We start from the raw sequence: 15,127 nt of genomic DNA on the forward strand, positions 1-15,127 counted from the left end.
AGGGGAAGGAATTCTGAACACGTGCAACCATGCACGCAGAAATGTACAAAGCACAGAAGCATGAACCAACACACGTGAACCTACACAGATGGACACACACACAGTTCATTCATTGACTTGGGCATCAAATTTATTCTACGTTTCCTGGACGTGAGACGCTCCTCAGCCACAGACACAGCAGCCTTGGTTTCCACTCAGCTATCTGATGTCTGGCCAAAGCCCGCTTTGTGACGGATTGTGTGCTAAAACGGCTTTATGATCAAAACCTCTGCGGGCCTGTGGAATTTGAATTTTTGTGTGGAAAGAAAGACTGTGGGGAGTGCACGGGTATGTATTTCTGTGTGTACATGAACGCGCACAAACGTCTGCACAGCAGAAGGGCCACTCCGAGTGCTGAACCTCTACAGGTGGTGAACACACCTTGGCACAGGATCCCACAGTAAAACATTGAGTGAGGGGGAGGCAGAGTGACTAAGTCTGTGAATGTCTGGGGGAGTGTATGCTTGTGTGTGTTCCTGTCTGTGTGCAGCGAGGACTATTGGCACAAAGCCTAAGCCTTACCTGACATTCTGACTTTCGATGCATCCACGAGAACCGTTGGGACTTGGACTACAGACACAAAACAAAGACAAAATGAAGACAGAAAATAAATCTTTCTTCTTTTATACCTTGTTTTTTTATGTACTGCCTAACTCGTTCACTATTACATTTCCCTGGCTCAGGGGTAGTGTAGTACTCACTTTAGGACTCGATGCAGGTTGGCGGAGAGGCGTGGGTCTGTGAACTGCGTGGTGCGATTGTTGTGGTCGACAAAGTAAACCCTCCCGGTGGCAGTGTTCCGTATCTCCCATCCAGGAGGCAGAGGACCCAGTTCCTCACAGTTCACATTACTCAGATCTCTGCAATGCAACACAAGAGCACACAACACACACCATGACGCATTAGAGATATTTAGAAAAATACAGGCAACGTAGGGTGGGATGGGGGAAAAGAGAGACAAAGCATACACGCACATCAAATTTTTAGGTATAAAACATACCAAAGCATTGACTAACTGGATTCAGGCGGACAGCAAGATTCCAAGATGTCTGAAAAATCACTTTTATGCTATTTTTCTTCCTCCCATCTAAATTATTTACTGCTGCCCTGCAACCTCCTTTCAGCTGGACTCCATGGAGACAAAAAGGTTCAAAAATTACAGCAGGCTCGCTATGCTGGCGCTGACTTTCCTGTTTTGCGGGACCAAAGCCAAAAGGGACCGGAGCCCCGTGAGCGATGATAGCTTGGCAGCTAAGCCATCTGCTAACGTTGGAGCTGTCTGAGGAGCGCCCAGCGAGGTGTGGCGTAACCAATAGCCTCCTATCAAGAGCAATAAAAACATCATCTATCACTCACATTGTGATAGAATGCAAGTGGAGCCGCGGCCAGGTATTAGAACATCAGTCATGTTTTATTGATAGCGTCTGGAGTGCACCGGAGCCCGCCTTTGCACACGCACATGTAGGTTGGTGTTGCGAGTGCATTTCTTTTGGCATGACTGTAATGGATAGGACACACAGGCCTAACCCGAGTATTGTCCAGCAGCCACTGCCAGGGCTGATTGAGACCTGTGTGTGCTGTTGGCCATGTGTCCCGGAGTGAGGCCTTTCAGCGATTGTGCCAAATCGCTCTTAGAGCCCCGTGACATGGGTCTTCTCACTGCATGTCAGTCTCATAATCAGCTGCAGGTTTTACTGCAAACTACAAGGGAGACGAGGACTAAGAGACTGCCATGACACAAGCTTTGGGTAATGTCAGTTACTTCACTGACAGTTGGTAAATCAGACAAAGAATGATGTGACAAAGAATGATGACTGATTTAAGCAGCTGTGAACAGCTCAATTCCTCACCAATGCCTGTTGTTAATCTGATGTTTGATATATTATGGTGGATAGTAAAAAGAACAAAACAATAAATAGTACCCCCTTTTACAAAACGATTTGGGCATATTGAAGGAGCGACAGTCTGTAAAAATACTGACGGTGTTTATTTACACTGGATCAAGCAAAGCCATCATATTGGTGGAGAAGTGTGTGCATTTACACAGTGTTCCGCTCTAGCTCTACTGCAGGTTGTCCCTTTTACACATGCAATCCGGGAATGTTGCAGGAATCTTACTATCTCCTAAGGTAGTAAAATTGGCGGATTGTCTATTATGCCCCTTCTGTGTCGGCCCCATTTACATTGCAGGCTAGGCGGAAGAAAGTCGGAATATTCCCAGCTTTCACGGGCAATGTTCTCCCAGAAGTGTCTGATCCTGCAGTAGACGTACCTTGGTACTCTGGGGTCATGCCATGTGCTGACACCCGTCTGAGTGTGGAGGAAGTACACTTGGCCTTGCTGCGTGGTCCTCTGCTCTGTAGGGAGACACATGAATGGGATTATTTGATGCAAGATTCGGAGATCCTTTGTTATACAATGATGTATATCAACTTTAAAAAAGAAAAATATGGGGGCGCTCTGGTGTCGAGGTGGGTAGAGCGCATACTACATAGGCTCAGTCCTTGTCACAGTGGTCGCAGGTTCAAATCCAACCCGAAGACATATGGTGCTGGTGCATGTCATCCCCCTCTCTCTCCCCATTTTCACTCTGTCACTATCTATTTCAAACTGTCAAATAATTGTTAAAATACAGAAGAAAAAAATAATAATAATAAAAAAAAGGACAAGAAGAATTTTGCCTCCAACTTTGGACACCAAGAGTTTGTCAAATGTTGGAAAAACTGTGGAAAATTTAAAAAAAGTTTAATTCATGTGCCACATGAAGAAAAACTGTGCTTATAACCTGTCTGCTTAAGCGAGAGATCACACAGATGGATATAAAAGTACTGCCAGAGTCAGTGGAGATCCCAAAAGGCAGCCAGGAAGAGGCAGAGGAGGGGAGGGGAAGAACATTGGCGAGGAAAGGAGAGGAGAGAGATAAGGCAGTCAGACTTTTGAGTTGGTGAGCTCATTCATCACAGCCCGACAGCGATATGTCCACGGAGCGGCCTGCCAGAGAGTGCTCTTCTGGCATGTCTTGGGACCTACCGCCCTGCTTTAACATATATGTACACAAGACCTTTCAAACCCACACCCAGCCCTGACCACTGCATGATATATATGTATGTATGACACACAGGGCGTGAAGACAATCAAAGGTTCTGACAGGTTTAATAGGAAATGTCCAAGAATTAAAAAGTCAAGAGAGCGAGAGCAAGAAAGAAAGACAGAGAGAAAGAGAGAGAGAGAGAGATAGAGAGAGAGAGAGAAATGGAGAGACAGAGAGACAGAAGTATGGTGTGGCTTGGGGCCTCCTAATCTAAAGGGAAAATGTGTGATATTCTGATTTAGCTCCGGCTCCCATCCAACAGAACATTTTACTCTGAAGATAAACAAAACTCCCTGGGGCTGTGTGTAGGTGACCACAGCTTGTGTGTGTATCAGTGTTTGCTTTTACATGAATGCCTCTGATTGTTTGACTTTCTGCAGAAAGGAGAACAGAGGCGAATGGCGGCCGCCAGGCTGCAACAGCTAGATCAATTCAATTAGATGTCTAAAAAGGAGCCAGTATTTCAGGCTCCTTGTGTGAAGCTGAAGCATCATCAGACTGAATGTGGCTACAGATTAGGCAAGTTACTGAGCCCAGTGTGTTTCTAACAACTGGTAGGAGCTACAGTATATGTAGTAACCAATACTTTTTGGCTAAATATGTCTTTTTTGGACACTTTAACTTTTTTTAAATATATTTTATGAAAAAAGGCATTACATATCATTATTTACCACCAGCAGAGCCTACAAATAATAGCAAAATAAGTTATATTATATTCTAAGCATTTATCCATTCCTTTTAGCTAACCTATTTAAACTATATATTAATACATTAAGCGTACTATTTATATATATTTTCAACTGCTACATCTTACTCAATATGTAGATATATATTTTTCAAATAACAACTTCTACTTTTCTAACATTAGTTGAGCTACTCGACAAATAGAGGTTTGGGATTCACTCGAATAGTATTTCTTTCTATGTATGTTTTGTGGATGTGGGGGGACCGGGTTAGTCTCAGTTGATGGTTCCTTCGCAATCCATTTCCAGTACCAGTTCTAGTAAGTGTGGATTCAAGATCTGCCCATATTTCACAGAATTCATGTCACTAAATACATACTAAAAAGTACATTCACTACACAAACCCTCGAACAATGCAATTTCCTATAAACACTGTGTGGTGCCGGCTTCCCACTAACCATATCCCTCAGGGAGGTCTGGTGGTGTGTGCAGGTGGGTTCTGCTCATGTAGTTGCGGTGCCTCTGGGAGCGGACCCGTCTCTCCTGGGCCCGCTGGTCGCCGCCACTGGGAGGCAGCGCTGTGGTGGGCGTGGCTCCGTTCGTGTTGACTGGCGTGTTCTCATCCACAATGCAGCTGAGAGGCCGGCCAGGACTGGAGTATTCTGATGCAGGTCTGAGGGGGGCAAAGAGGGGGGATAAACAGGATATAAGATGGGTATGGATAATGCGATTGGGAGTTGAGCTACTCTGGCATGTATACAGTCAATTGGAACATAAATGGCCTAGTGTCAGGAAGAAGGAAGGAGTGCGAAAAAGCATCTCTATGAACACAAACAGCAGCTTTCAAGAAGTCTTCAGGCACTTCTGAAAACCTATACAAGGCACAAGAGTACTGAGACTGAGTTCCACTTTGGTTAGAACTGAGTGATAGAAACAGATAAAAGAACCAAACACAAAAGACCAGGACAGAGAGAGGCCCTCCCTGGCTCTTGCTCATCATTAAAACACAGCTGACTAAGAACGCTGTCTGACACCTTGTCTGACTGACCCACCTACAGTTTTTGGACAGATCCCCCCCCCACACACACACACACAGTTTGGGAGCACTGAGGGCAGAGATGAGGTCTTTCAATGGCCCAATGCAGTTTGATTTAAGAGGTCTGGGTTTGAGTTTCTGTGGGCTGCCGAGTGTACTCACCTGGTAGGCCTCTCCCACTGTGTGGTGCGTGTGATGTGGTTCAAGTACTGGATTCGTCCAGACGCCGTCCTCCTCTCCTCCCAGCTGGCGGCAGAAACATACACAGACGCAGCAGTGAGCGGACATGGTTAAGCAGCCACAAGATCATCTAGTAGTGTTCTGTCTCACCACATGTGAATATCATACTCAGTGTATCTTTAGGCAAGAACTTGAAGGCAGCTTTCATTGTTAAAGGATTTGCAACGACCTCTTCAAAAGCTGTTCCCCAAACGATAAGAGATTTCCCTTGAAAAAAAAAAAATAACATACCCATCTGGAAGATCATTGTCAAACAGCCGACTGCAGTCCACCACGGGGCCTCCTGTGCCTATCCTGTCCCTGGACTGCAGGCTCACTGCAGCAACAAACACATGGCAGACAGATGCAACGCACTAGGATTACTAGACAGCAGACTAAGGGTGCAGGCTCAGATATTGTATCCAAGCACAAAATTGCGATATATCTTTATGGGTAACAGGAATATGGTGACATTTTTATCAGTGGTACCCCGCAGGGTCTGGTTAAAAGGAAGTCGTATTTTCTTTATTTTTTCCTTGTGCAGTATTATGAAATCCAATCCTACATTTTACACGAGGATTGTGATATATGGGACAGCTTTTTGAGAACGGGCAAGGCTGACGGACTACAGCTGGACATATTTTACATTTATATAGGCATGAAAGAATATCCTGGAAGCAGTGGCGGAGCCAGGAAATTTTCATTGGGGTGGCCAGGATGGGACCAGTGATAATTTTTGGGTGGCAAGCACAAGGGCTTCGGTTTTGCTTCAACATAAGTGGGGGTCTGGGGGTACTCCCCCAGATTTTTTTTTACTTCAAACATACCATTTTGTGCATTCTGGTGAATTTTAATGTACTTATTTATGCCTTCTGTAGCCTATTTAATTATTATGGTGGACATGTCTACATTTCTGTTAAGGAAAAGACAACATGCTCCCAGTGACGTAAATATAATGTTATAAAAAGCAGTAAGGCTCTCAGGCATCTGTATTGCTTTCAAATATTTACTCTACTGTATTGTTAAAAAAAAAAATGTAGGACTCACTACTCATGACACAGCAGCAGTGTGAACTATTATGACACTTTACATTTTGAAATCATAGGGGAATATGTATTAACAATTAGGAGATATATCAATGTTTCAACTGTTATTTTTACCTCTTTTGGGGGAATAGGGTTGTCTTTCTTACTTTTTGAGGGGGAAAAATGTATCTCTTCTGATTATTGGGGTGGGGGGGGGACATCCCCTGTGCCCCCTCCCCCCGCCCCACCTCCCCAAATCTACGCCTATGGGCAAGCATGAAAAAAACTGCACCACAGCTGCCACCGAAAAGTTCAATTTCAATTCAGAATTTGCATCAAAGCCCTAATGATCATAAAAACAAGATGCTTTATTTAAACTATGTCCATGTTTAGGTGGTGATTGTATTTTTTTCGGCTGTACTGAAACTAACGGAGGGAGTCAGGCGGCTCACTCAGGCATTTCCTCTTGTTGCGCTGTAAGTTCGCAATGCCTACATGGCTGTGTTTTCATGCTCAAGAAATGCAATCCGATCGCGGGAGCCTCCCCTGAACAACGTTAGCGGACATGAGATCCCCGGCGGCCGGTTATCATTTTAGCTGTTAAGCCACAGAGCTTTTCTCACCGGCAAGGTGATGACACCGTTACCCACAGTCACAGTCTCACCCCATGTTTCACCGGGTGAATCACTGCTTTGCTCGCGCAAGGCTTTTGTGTTTCGGTTTAACATCAGTCTTGGGCGAGCAAGTTTTTTAACTTTATGCTGAATAACCATTGCACTGCAATCGCTGAAAGCAAAATAGTTCAGGAGGGGGCGGGGCAGAGCGGAGCGCACTAGTAGAGATGGAAGGGTTCGCTTACTTGCCAGTCGAAGCGTCAGGTCTGTAGTAACCCCATGGTAGTAACCATGGTAGTAACAAGCATTCAGGCTTGAGCTGTTACATGATGTGTGCGTGCAGCTAAAAGGTCCGACAGTGTACTAGCGGTGTAAGAAAGGTTCCGCATTTTTCCACAGCCGTCAAAACTATGGCGCTTGGGGTGGCCAATGGGGTGGCCGAGATTCTGCGGGGGGTGGCCGTGGCCACCCCCGGCCCCCCCCTGGCTCCGCCACTGCCTGGAAGGTATTTTTTTTACTTACACAAACTACACATTAACATGCAAGAAACAAAAAGGGACATCGGCTGTCATTACCAGGAAAACACTGAAATGATTTGCCTTTAATCTTGTTGCCTTTTTTTGCTAATACACCATCCTCTGAGAGTATCCAATACCCAGTAAATGAATAACAGTCTGCTATATATGTGACGTCATGGTGAAGAAAACAGTCAGTTAAGTACCCCCAGAAAGACTCATTTAAAAATGCAGTGTGTAATAAAGGTGGATTTTGGCATCATCTGGTGGTGAGAAATCTGTAATGCAACGCTCCCTTGCTAATCCCTCCAATTCGAATAATTTAAAGAAGCCGGTGGCCTTCAAGGACGAGAAACTGGGTACTAAAGATATAATCCTCCACTACTGCATCAAGACTTTCCACAATATCAAGTGACGAGGTGAAGAAGTATTTAGTTATTTATTCTGTAGTACTACTTCTTCATCTTCCGGCGGACCCCCACTATATATAAAAACGTGTAATGCTGTTAAGTTTGTACTTTCTGTGCTACTATATATACATGGTGGTGCAACATGGCGGCGATATAAAAGGCTCATTCTAAGGTAATAACAAAAAATACATACTTTTTAAAATGATATTCTTTAGAAAGTTAACCTTTTATTGAGAGTTGAGAGGAGAGAGTACAGAGTTGAATCGGGGAGAGAGGGGGGATGACATACAGTAAAGGTCCCAGGTTAAATTCGTACCCGCGACCACTGCAACAGGGTAATCAGCCTATATGGTGCAGGCTCTACCCACTACGCCACGGAGCGCGCCCTCATTCCCTTTACACACTCTTTAGTTTTTTATACAAATCTTTACGTGCTACCAAATGTTTTCTTGTTTGCTTGTCCCATCGGTACTCACCTACTATCTGGCCTCTGACTGTGTCACTGTCATTGGGACTCAGCTTGTTCAAGTCTAGTCTCTGGTCTGTGGAAAGAGGAGAAAAAGAAGAAATAGATTGAGTACAGAAGTAAATATAGGTGACAAGAAACAGAAAGATTCAACACCATGAGACAAACAGGACAAATTGATTAAAAGAGTGTCAGTGATGCATGTACAGTAGCATTTGTGCATTTTTCCCCTCTTGAGACAACAATTCACATTGCTATGTATCGTTTACATCACTCAAGAGTCAATCCCTCTCTCCCTCATTATCCGTCTCCCATTCTTCTGCCTGTAGACCACGGCTTGGCTGTGCCCTGGAAACAGATGGTCCGCTCTGTGGAACAGCCACGGGCAGTAAAAACCTCACTGAGCATCGGTACAGAGCAGGCTTCAGTTCAAATGCAGAGGTCAAACATTTGACAAATTTCAGTACAAAGCCTGCACTATTCTGCTCGGTCTTAGCATGGACATGAACCTCTGCCAAAGTCTGGAAACTCTTTGTCTGAACTTCTTAAAGTCTGCGGAATTTAGAAGCGAGGGAGAATGAGAGAGATCAGGAGGAAAAGGAAAGAAGAAGAAAAAAATTGTCCAAGTTGCCTGCAGACATGAGAAATGCCCCTATCTGCTCTCTGTTGTCTGGGTGTCATGCAGATCAACTCAGGATGTCTGTCTAGACTAAACAGGGACCAAAACAGGCGATGGTCAAACCGTTACAAGGCTGGGCAAGAGGTCAGCAGCCACAGAGAAAACAGCAGAAAACACACACACACACACACAGACACACACAGACACACACAGACACACACACAAACACAAAATAGTTCATGCATTTGAATATGTATGCAGCCAGTCATATACACAAACGACAAGAAACACAGACAGGCTGCAATTATACATGAATGTTAAGGTCGACCAGAGACACTACAATTACACACAAATATTTGAGTCAAACCGTTGCCCTCTCCAAGGCCTATGGAGGGGACACAACTGGAAGGGCTAGTAAATTCCTCACGAAAAAAAAACAAAAGAATGACAAATACACACATGAGGGGGGGCGAGACCACAACAGAGAGAACATAAGAAATCTACGCTTACACTTAAATAGCTGTACAATTATGCATGCCTGTGTGAAATGACCGGTTGCCTAGATCGGCAAACGGAGATAGAGGGAGGTTAGTCACAATGGCATTTGTGTGTGTGTGTGTGTGTGTGTGTGTGTGTGTGTGTGTGTGTGTGTATGTGTGTGTGTGTGTGTGTGTGTGTGTGTGTGTGTGTGTACACATGCTGCCAGCCTACGGAGGAGACTGAAGGGGAAACTGAGTGGTGAGGAGGAGGCCAGCGGAGAGAGGAAATGCACAGGCAAACCGCTCACAGCTGTGGCACAGGGTTCAGGTTTCCTGTGTTGCACCAGGAAAACAACAGTGTCAGGGGCTTCTAGGAACCGCAGTGGGATCCTTTTCAACCTCTACCTACAGTTTGAGGCTGTGGGGCCCAAGGAACAGGTACCTGCTCAGCATACAGGGAAACAAACACTCCAGAGGGCTTAGTTGAAGCTACGACTCTCTGGCACTGCTTTTACTAGGAGCCGCTTACTAAAGCCACCATCTCATTCATCCAGTTAGCTCCGACATGAGAGGGTTTTACAGTATTGAAGGGGTGTTGCTGATTTGCTTTTCCTGTTCAGTGTGTTGACCCCTCTCACACACACACACACACAAACAGGTTTCAACTCTGTCAGACCTAGTGAGGGAGACACAACACTTAAAAGAGCTACTCTATGTTCTGTCACTTAACCCTGACAGCACCACTGTGATATGCGGGCACAAGGCAAGGCCTGAGGCATGCGGACTGATATCTCATGAAAAAAAACTCAATTAATAATTAAAATCACCTGGTAGAGAGCAAGGAATCGATTAAACAACACGTCAAACAAATAGGTCAAAAAACTCCATGAGGTATTTTTGAAGGTCACATATTATGCTCACTTTCAGGTTAATATTGTTAGTTTGGGTTTCTACTAGAAACTGTTTTCATGGTGTAGTGTCCAAAAAAACCTCTTGAAACCTCACAGTGCTAAATCTCTGGGGGTGTGCTAATCACAGATGGAAGTAGTGCTGGGAGAGTTTGGTAATGAGGGGGCATGGCTTCACCCCTTATGATGTCATATTGGGGGAGAAAAATCTGACTGGGGTTTTGAACACAGGTTTTCAGAAAGGTGCTGGTGGAGAAAAATATATATTTTTTTCTCTAGATACACTGGGGAACTAGCCTGGAAATCCAGATCTGCCGCTAGGCGCTGGCAAATTAAATTTGCTGCACCTGTTGGTCTGGACACTCTCCATTGAAGCTCATTTAATATGTCAAGAAATCCTGAGCTACCAATAAAATCGTTCTTTCTGATATGGGTGGGCCAGAGCCCTATGTAAGGTGCTCTGGGGCGGACGTAACCGAATGACGACAGTGCTGTGCATCATGTGCCGCCGAAGCCGTGATTGTAAACAGAGATGGCTGTGGATATGTTGTTCGAGTTTGAGACGGTTTTCGCGTCGACACTTTGTGATTTGAAAGACGGCACTCACATGTTTCATTAGCAAGTAAGAGGAATGTTCGGCTTTGCCGACCGACCACGCCAAAAGTTTAATTTAACAGTTAACCCGCTGTTCGCTAAACGAGCGGGGCTTATGTCATTTTGTTCATTGCTCTGATTGGTCGTAGTGCTATCCAATTGCTTGCAGTGGCATTTTGAAATGCACGCGTAGGTGCCGCCCCTTGAGTTGGAAAGGTCTATTGATCGTGGCCAGACCCTCAAACGTTCTAGATATGGGTCTGGATTTCCAGGCTACCGAGGAACCATATCAATGTTGAAAAAAGGGCATTTTGCATAATAGGTGACCTTAAATATGCAACAGGAGTACTTTTCACTAGTGACCAGACAGGATTACAAAGTACCAAACAGCTTAAATATTTGAAAATAAAGTAGGAAATTGGAGTAACACTGACACGTACAGCCTGTGTCTTTAAGGCGATTGATTGCGTTGGACAGAAGGCGGACACAGCCCAGGAACCCAGCCCCTTGCTTCTTGTGAATCTTCTTGTGGTTCCACACACTAATGGTTATGGAATCTGACTTTCCGATGTATCTGAGGGTAAAAAGAGAGAAGTAAGAAATGATTAATATTCAATTCAGATCATCTCTCTCATAGATGTAATAACAAACACTTTGTGTTGGTTGACAGTGTGAAACATACTTGCTCTGTGCTGCAGAATTGTACATACAACCTCATAAGGGACGTACTGCTTATGTCAACGTGTAAAGTCTAGCTCAGGATATCACCGGCAAACACACATTCTCCATCGCTTAAGCGCCTCATCAAGGACACATTAAAAGAAACAAAAAGGGGGGACATGGAGGCAGTACGGGAAAAGGAAGGGGAAGGTAGCAGGGGAGCTGAGAGGGATTGTCCAGCCAGTGTTTGTAAAGGTGTAAATCTGACCCCAAGCGTCCGAGTATGAGACAGATCAATACAAGCAGACTGATTCTGTGAATCATTTATGATATTCACGTTTTTCAGGGGGAGTGGGAAGGGGGACTGAGGGAAGGGACAAACAGTAGAGAAATATGTCGTGTGAACTGTATGAAAGTATGGAAATGCTCTAAAATCATGACAATCCATCCAATAGCTGCTGAGGTATTTCATGCTGGACCAAAGTGGTGGACTGACGGATAGACAGGCCAACATTGCTACCACTTGAGCCACTAGAATAGCTAAAAACAACCATGTTAAAAAGGCCAAACATTTTTGCCTGCTATAAAAGTAAAGAACACGGTTTTGGTCATTATGTTGTTAAGACACAGCCAAAGATGTGTCGGGAGTGAGAGACAGAAACAGAGAGATGTTTCCCCTCCAGACCAGTGCATTCGTGCTGCTCTATTTTTCTCTCTCTTTTGGTTTGCAAGATGAGGCCAAGGGTGTGATAAAATCTCACCATGTGAACCTGTTGTGGCACATCTGCTCGGGTGGGCTCCCTCCTTCGGCCTAAAACTAATCATCTGTACGATTCGCAGGACTGCATCCCACCGTAATTATCATGCCGCTTACCAAAAGGGATATGAAACAATGGGCCTGTGAGTAAGACGTCTGGACATTTTGAGTCGATGCCAAATGCCTGTCTGGGGTGCTATGTGAGAGCTGCTATGTCAGACAGACGTGACGGGAGGGAAGTATTATGACCAAACCCCAGTCATCTGGATCACCCTCTATGTAATAAAATTCATTAGTCTGGCTAAGATTTTTAATACCAGTCATAGGCAATAACACATACACACACACACACACATACACGTGCACACTGCACTAGAGACAATGGGAAACTTGCAATAAAAAGGGAAAAAGCAGCAGATTTAAAGAGTCAGATGTGCTTTCTAAAAAGACCTTTTATGTGACAGACAGTATTCATACAAGAGGCATCTCTGGCACTGTTTTAGTGGCTTATTCCTGCAGGTTCCTGCCAAGAACATATGGTCAACGTGGAAAAAAAGAAAGAAAATTACATTAGTGTAGCAGTGACAAATTCACTGACACATCTTTTAATCCGTGGACAATACACTTGTGAACAGCTTAAACTGATACTGTTAAAAACTTCGGAGTCAATCTCAACCAAGGGGAACCCCTGCAGGAGCCAGGAGGTACACAGAAAGATTTTAAAGTTAAAAGTTAAATAGTTTTAACAGTTTCAAAGTAATGTAGTAGTTCGTAATCAAGGTTAACAGAAGATTTGGCAGATAATAATAATAATCTTTCTCTTCTGGTCAGCGCTAACTATGCTTCATAGTAATACTACGGATCTAATGAAGCAATCAGAGGTGGTACCGTTTCACAGGCTGCTTCCATAGAAATTCAGCGTGGATGATGTGAGGAAAATGGATGGATGAGTGGGCGTAAATAATTTGAGTCTAGACTGAGCACTTAACATTGCACATGTATTATTTAACGCCACATTCAAATAACTCCTAATTAAAACAAAGAGTGTTTTGAGTGCTCACTGGAGGGAGACTCCAAAAACAAAACAAAAGAAATAGGCCTCAAAAGACTTCATGACACTTGTTGTGATAATGAAGGAGCTCATCGTTAGATTACTGTTAATCACTGCGTCCAACAGGAGTGGTTGATATGCTAATGTTGCTTTCATTTTTTAACTACATCCTGTAGTTCTGAGTGATGGTCTATTTTAACATAACTGTGGGTGCCAACAGAGTGAGAGGCAGGCGGCCAGACAGACGGACCATGTCTGCTATCCTTGGCATGCCGGCCACATCCTGCAAAAATGCAGAAAGGGGGTCACAGTTCACGGACCGGTTTGCCTGCTGCGGCTGACCAACGAAGCCAAGGCCCTGGATTTATACTCACAGGCACGCTTTCACAGGATTTCTACACCTTTGCACGAGCGCATACAACAAATGGAAAACAGGAGTCACTGCCAACAGCTTTAATATACTGGGCCGTATTCTGGAACACCAGGTGTTGTGGGCCCTATTTTAATAAGTGTGAGCCAGCCAGACGGCTTTTCTAGGCTGCTCTCTGTCAATTAAAAGCTCTCTCCTCCAACACACCACCTGAGCATCCTCCTGCTGGCAACGAGGATAAACACTGACAGACAGAGAGCAGAGGGTGATGGTAAACTTATCACTGGGACAGAAACACCAGGCATTTTCACATGCACTCCAGTCAGCCACGACTGCAGGATCCTGGGTCATATGAACATAGAGATTAGAAGCTCCGCACACAGCCACGAGTCTGTGTTCTCACCTCTCAACAAAATCTCAACTTCTAAAGCAATTACATAAACTAGACTTTCCATAAATCATTCTTAGCACTATTCTGAAGGTTATTACAGAATGATTAGTTCCCATGTTGTTGATTGTCTAATTTCTGAGACATTTCGTTCTTAAAACATGGTGAAAATACATTTTAAAGTATTTATTTATTTTTAAAAAGGCTTGAATTTTTTTGAACTCTGGCTTTATCCAGCATCTAGATTAAAGTTTTTTCAAGCGATGCAAATTTACACATAACAAGTTAGGTTTACTACGCGCAAACATTTCTGAAAAAATGTAAGTACACAAATGTGACACAAGTAGCTACATTTACAGCCATGTAGAGAGAGGGCTCCCGTTTACCCAGCAACCAAACAAACGCAGACATGTGCTTCCCCTGGCATGTTGGCTTTGCATGACTGTTGGATAAACACCGGGTCCAATACTGGAAAACTCTCACTCTCACATTTTTACTCACAAGCTCCATCTCCATTTTTTCACCAGGTTACTTTCCCAGGACAAACTATCCTTGGGAAAGGCAACCAGAGTGCAACAGGACATGCACGTGATTCAGCCAATGGAAGAAAATTACTTTGATTTTTTTTTTTTTTAAATAGTGCTCCAAGGGACAACTTCAGACGCTTTGCTGGCCCCTGAAGTGTTAAGTCATTACAGAGTATCAAGATAAGTGAGAGAGCAGATGCAAGAGCTGTTTGCATCTGTTTCTGTTTAGATCCTGTTAATGGCACAGCCTGACACCTCTCAGTGTGCTCACTTACTGAGGTTAAAGAAAGAAAGACATAAAAAAAAAATGGTGAGGAATTGTAATAGCACTGGGCAAGGTCTTTAAACTGCTGTTTGTAATCAGATTAAGTCTTTAGGCAGGTGGGAGGTCTTCAAATAAACAAGGAAAGGATTCTTTGTTTTTTTAAAACAGATGTTAGGAATGGCTGCGTGAGAAGTGTCAAAGTCTCTTGTGGGACTCACAGGTCATAGTGTTGATTCCACTTGGGGTCGAGTGTGTTCTTCACAGTGTCTGTCGAGTGGCATTGCCCCGAACCGTCCACAACGACCTTGGCGAAGGGGTCAGGGAGGCCTGCGGGGGAGAGAAGGAACACTCGGCCTCAGTCGCCCTCACAAAGAGTAAATAACGGACAAACAATTTAACGAGACACGAATG

At 44.2% G+C, this 15,127-nt stretch overlaps 1 protein-coding gene across 1 annotated transcript in view; it reads right to left on the minus strand.

Annotated features, from left to right (window-relative positions):
* Nucleotides 1–15,127, minus strand: part of smurf2 (SMAD specific E3 ubiquitin protein ligase 2) — a 57,328-nt gene that overhangs the window by 14,786 nt on the left and 27,415 nt on the right. The window contains 9 exon segments of the mRNA XM_080044585.1: nt 562–609; nt 741–899; nt 2,312–2,396; nt 4,272–4,486; nt 5,012–5,095; nt 5,321–5,405; nt 8,109–8,174; nt 11,139–11,272; nt 14,935–15,043. Of these exon segments, the coding sequence (XP_079900711.1) occupies nt 562–609; nt 741–899; nt 2,312–2,396; nt 4,272–4,486; nt 5,012–5,095; nt 5,321–5,405; nt 8,109–8,174; nt 11,139–11,272; nt 14,935–15,043 (985 nt within the window).

This window comes from Ammodytes marinus (assembly GCF_949987685.1).
Source record: "Ammodytes marinus genome assembly, chromosome: 16".
Lineage (NCBI taxonomy): Eukaryota > Metazoa > Chordata > Actinopteri > Uranoscopiformes > Ammodytidae > Ammodytes > Ammodytes marinus.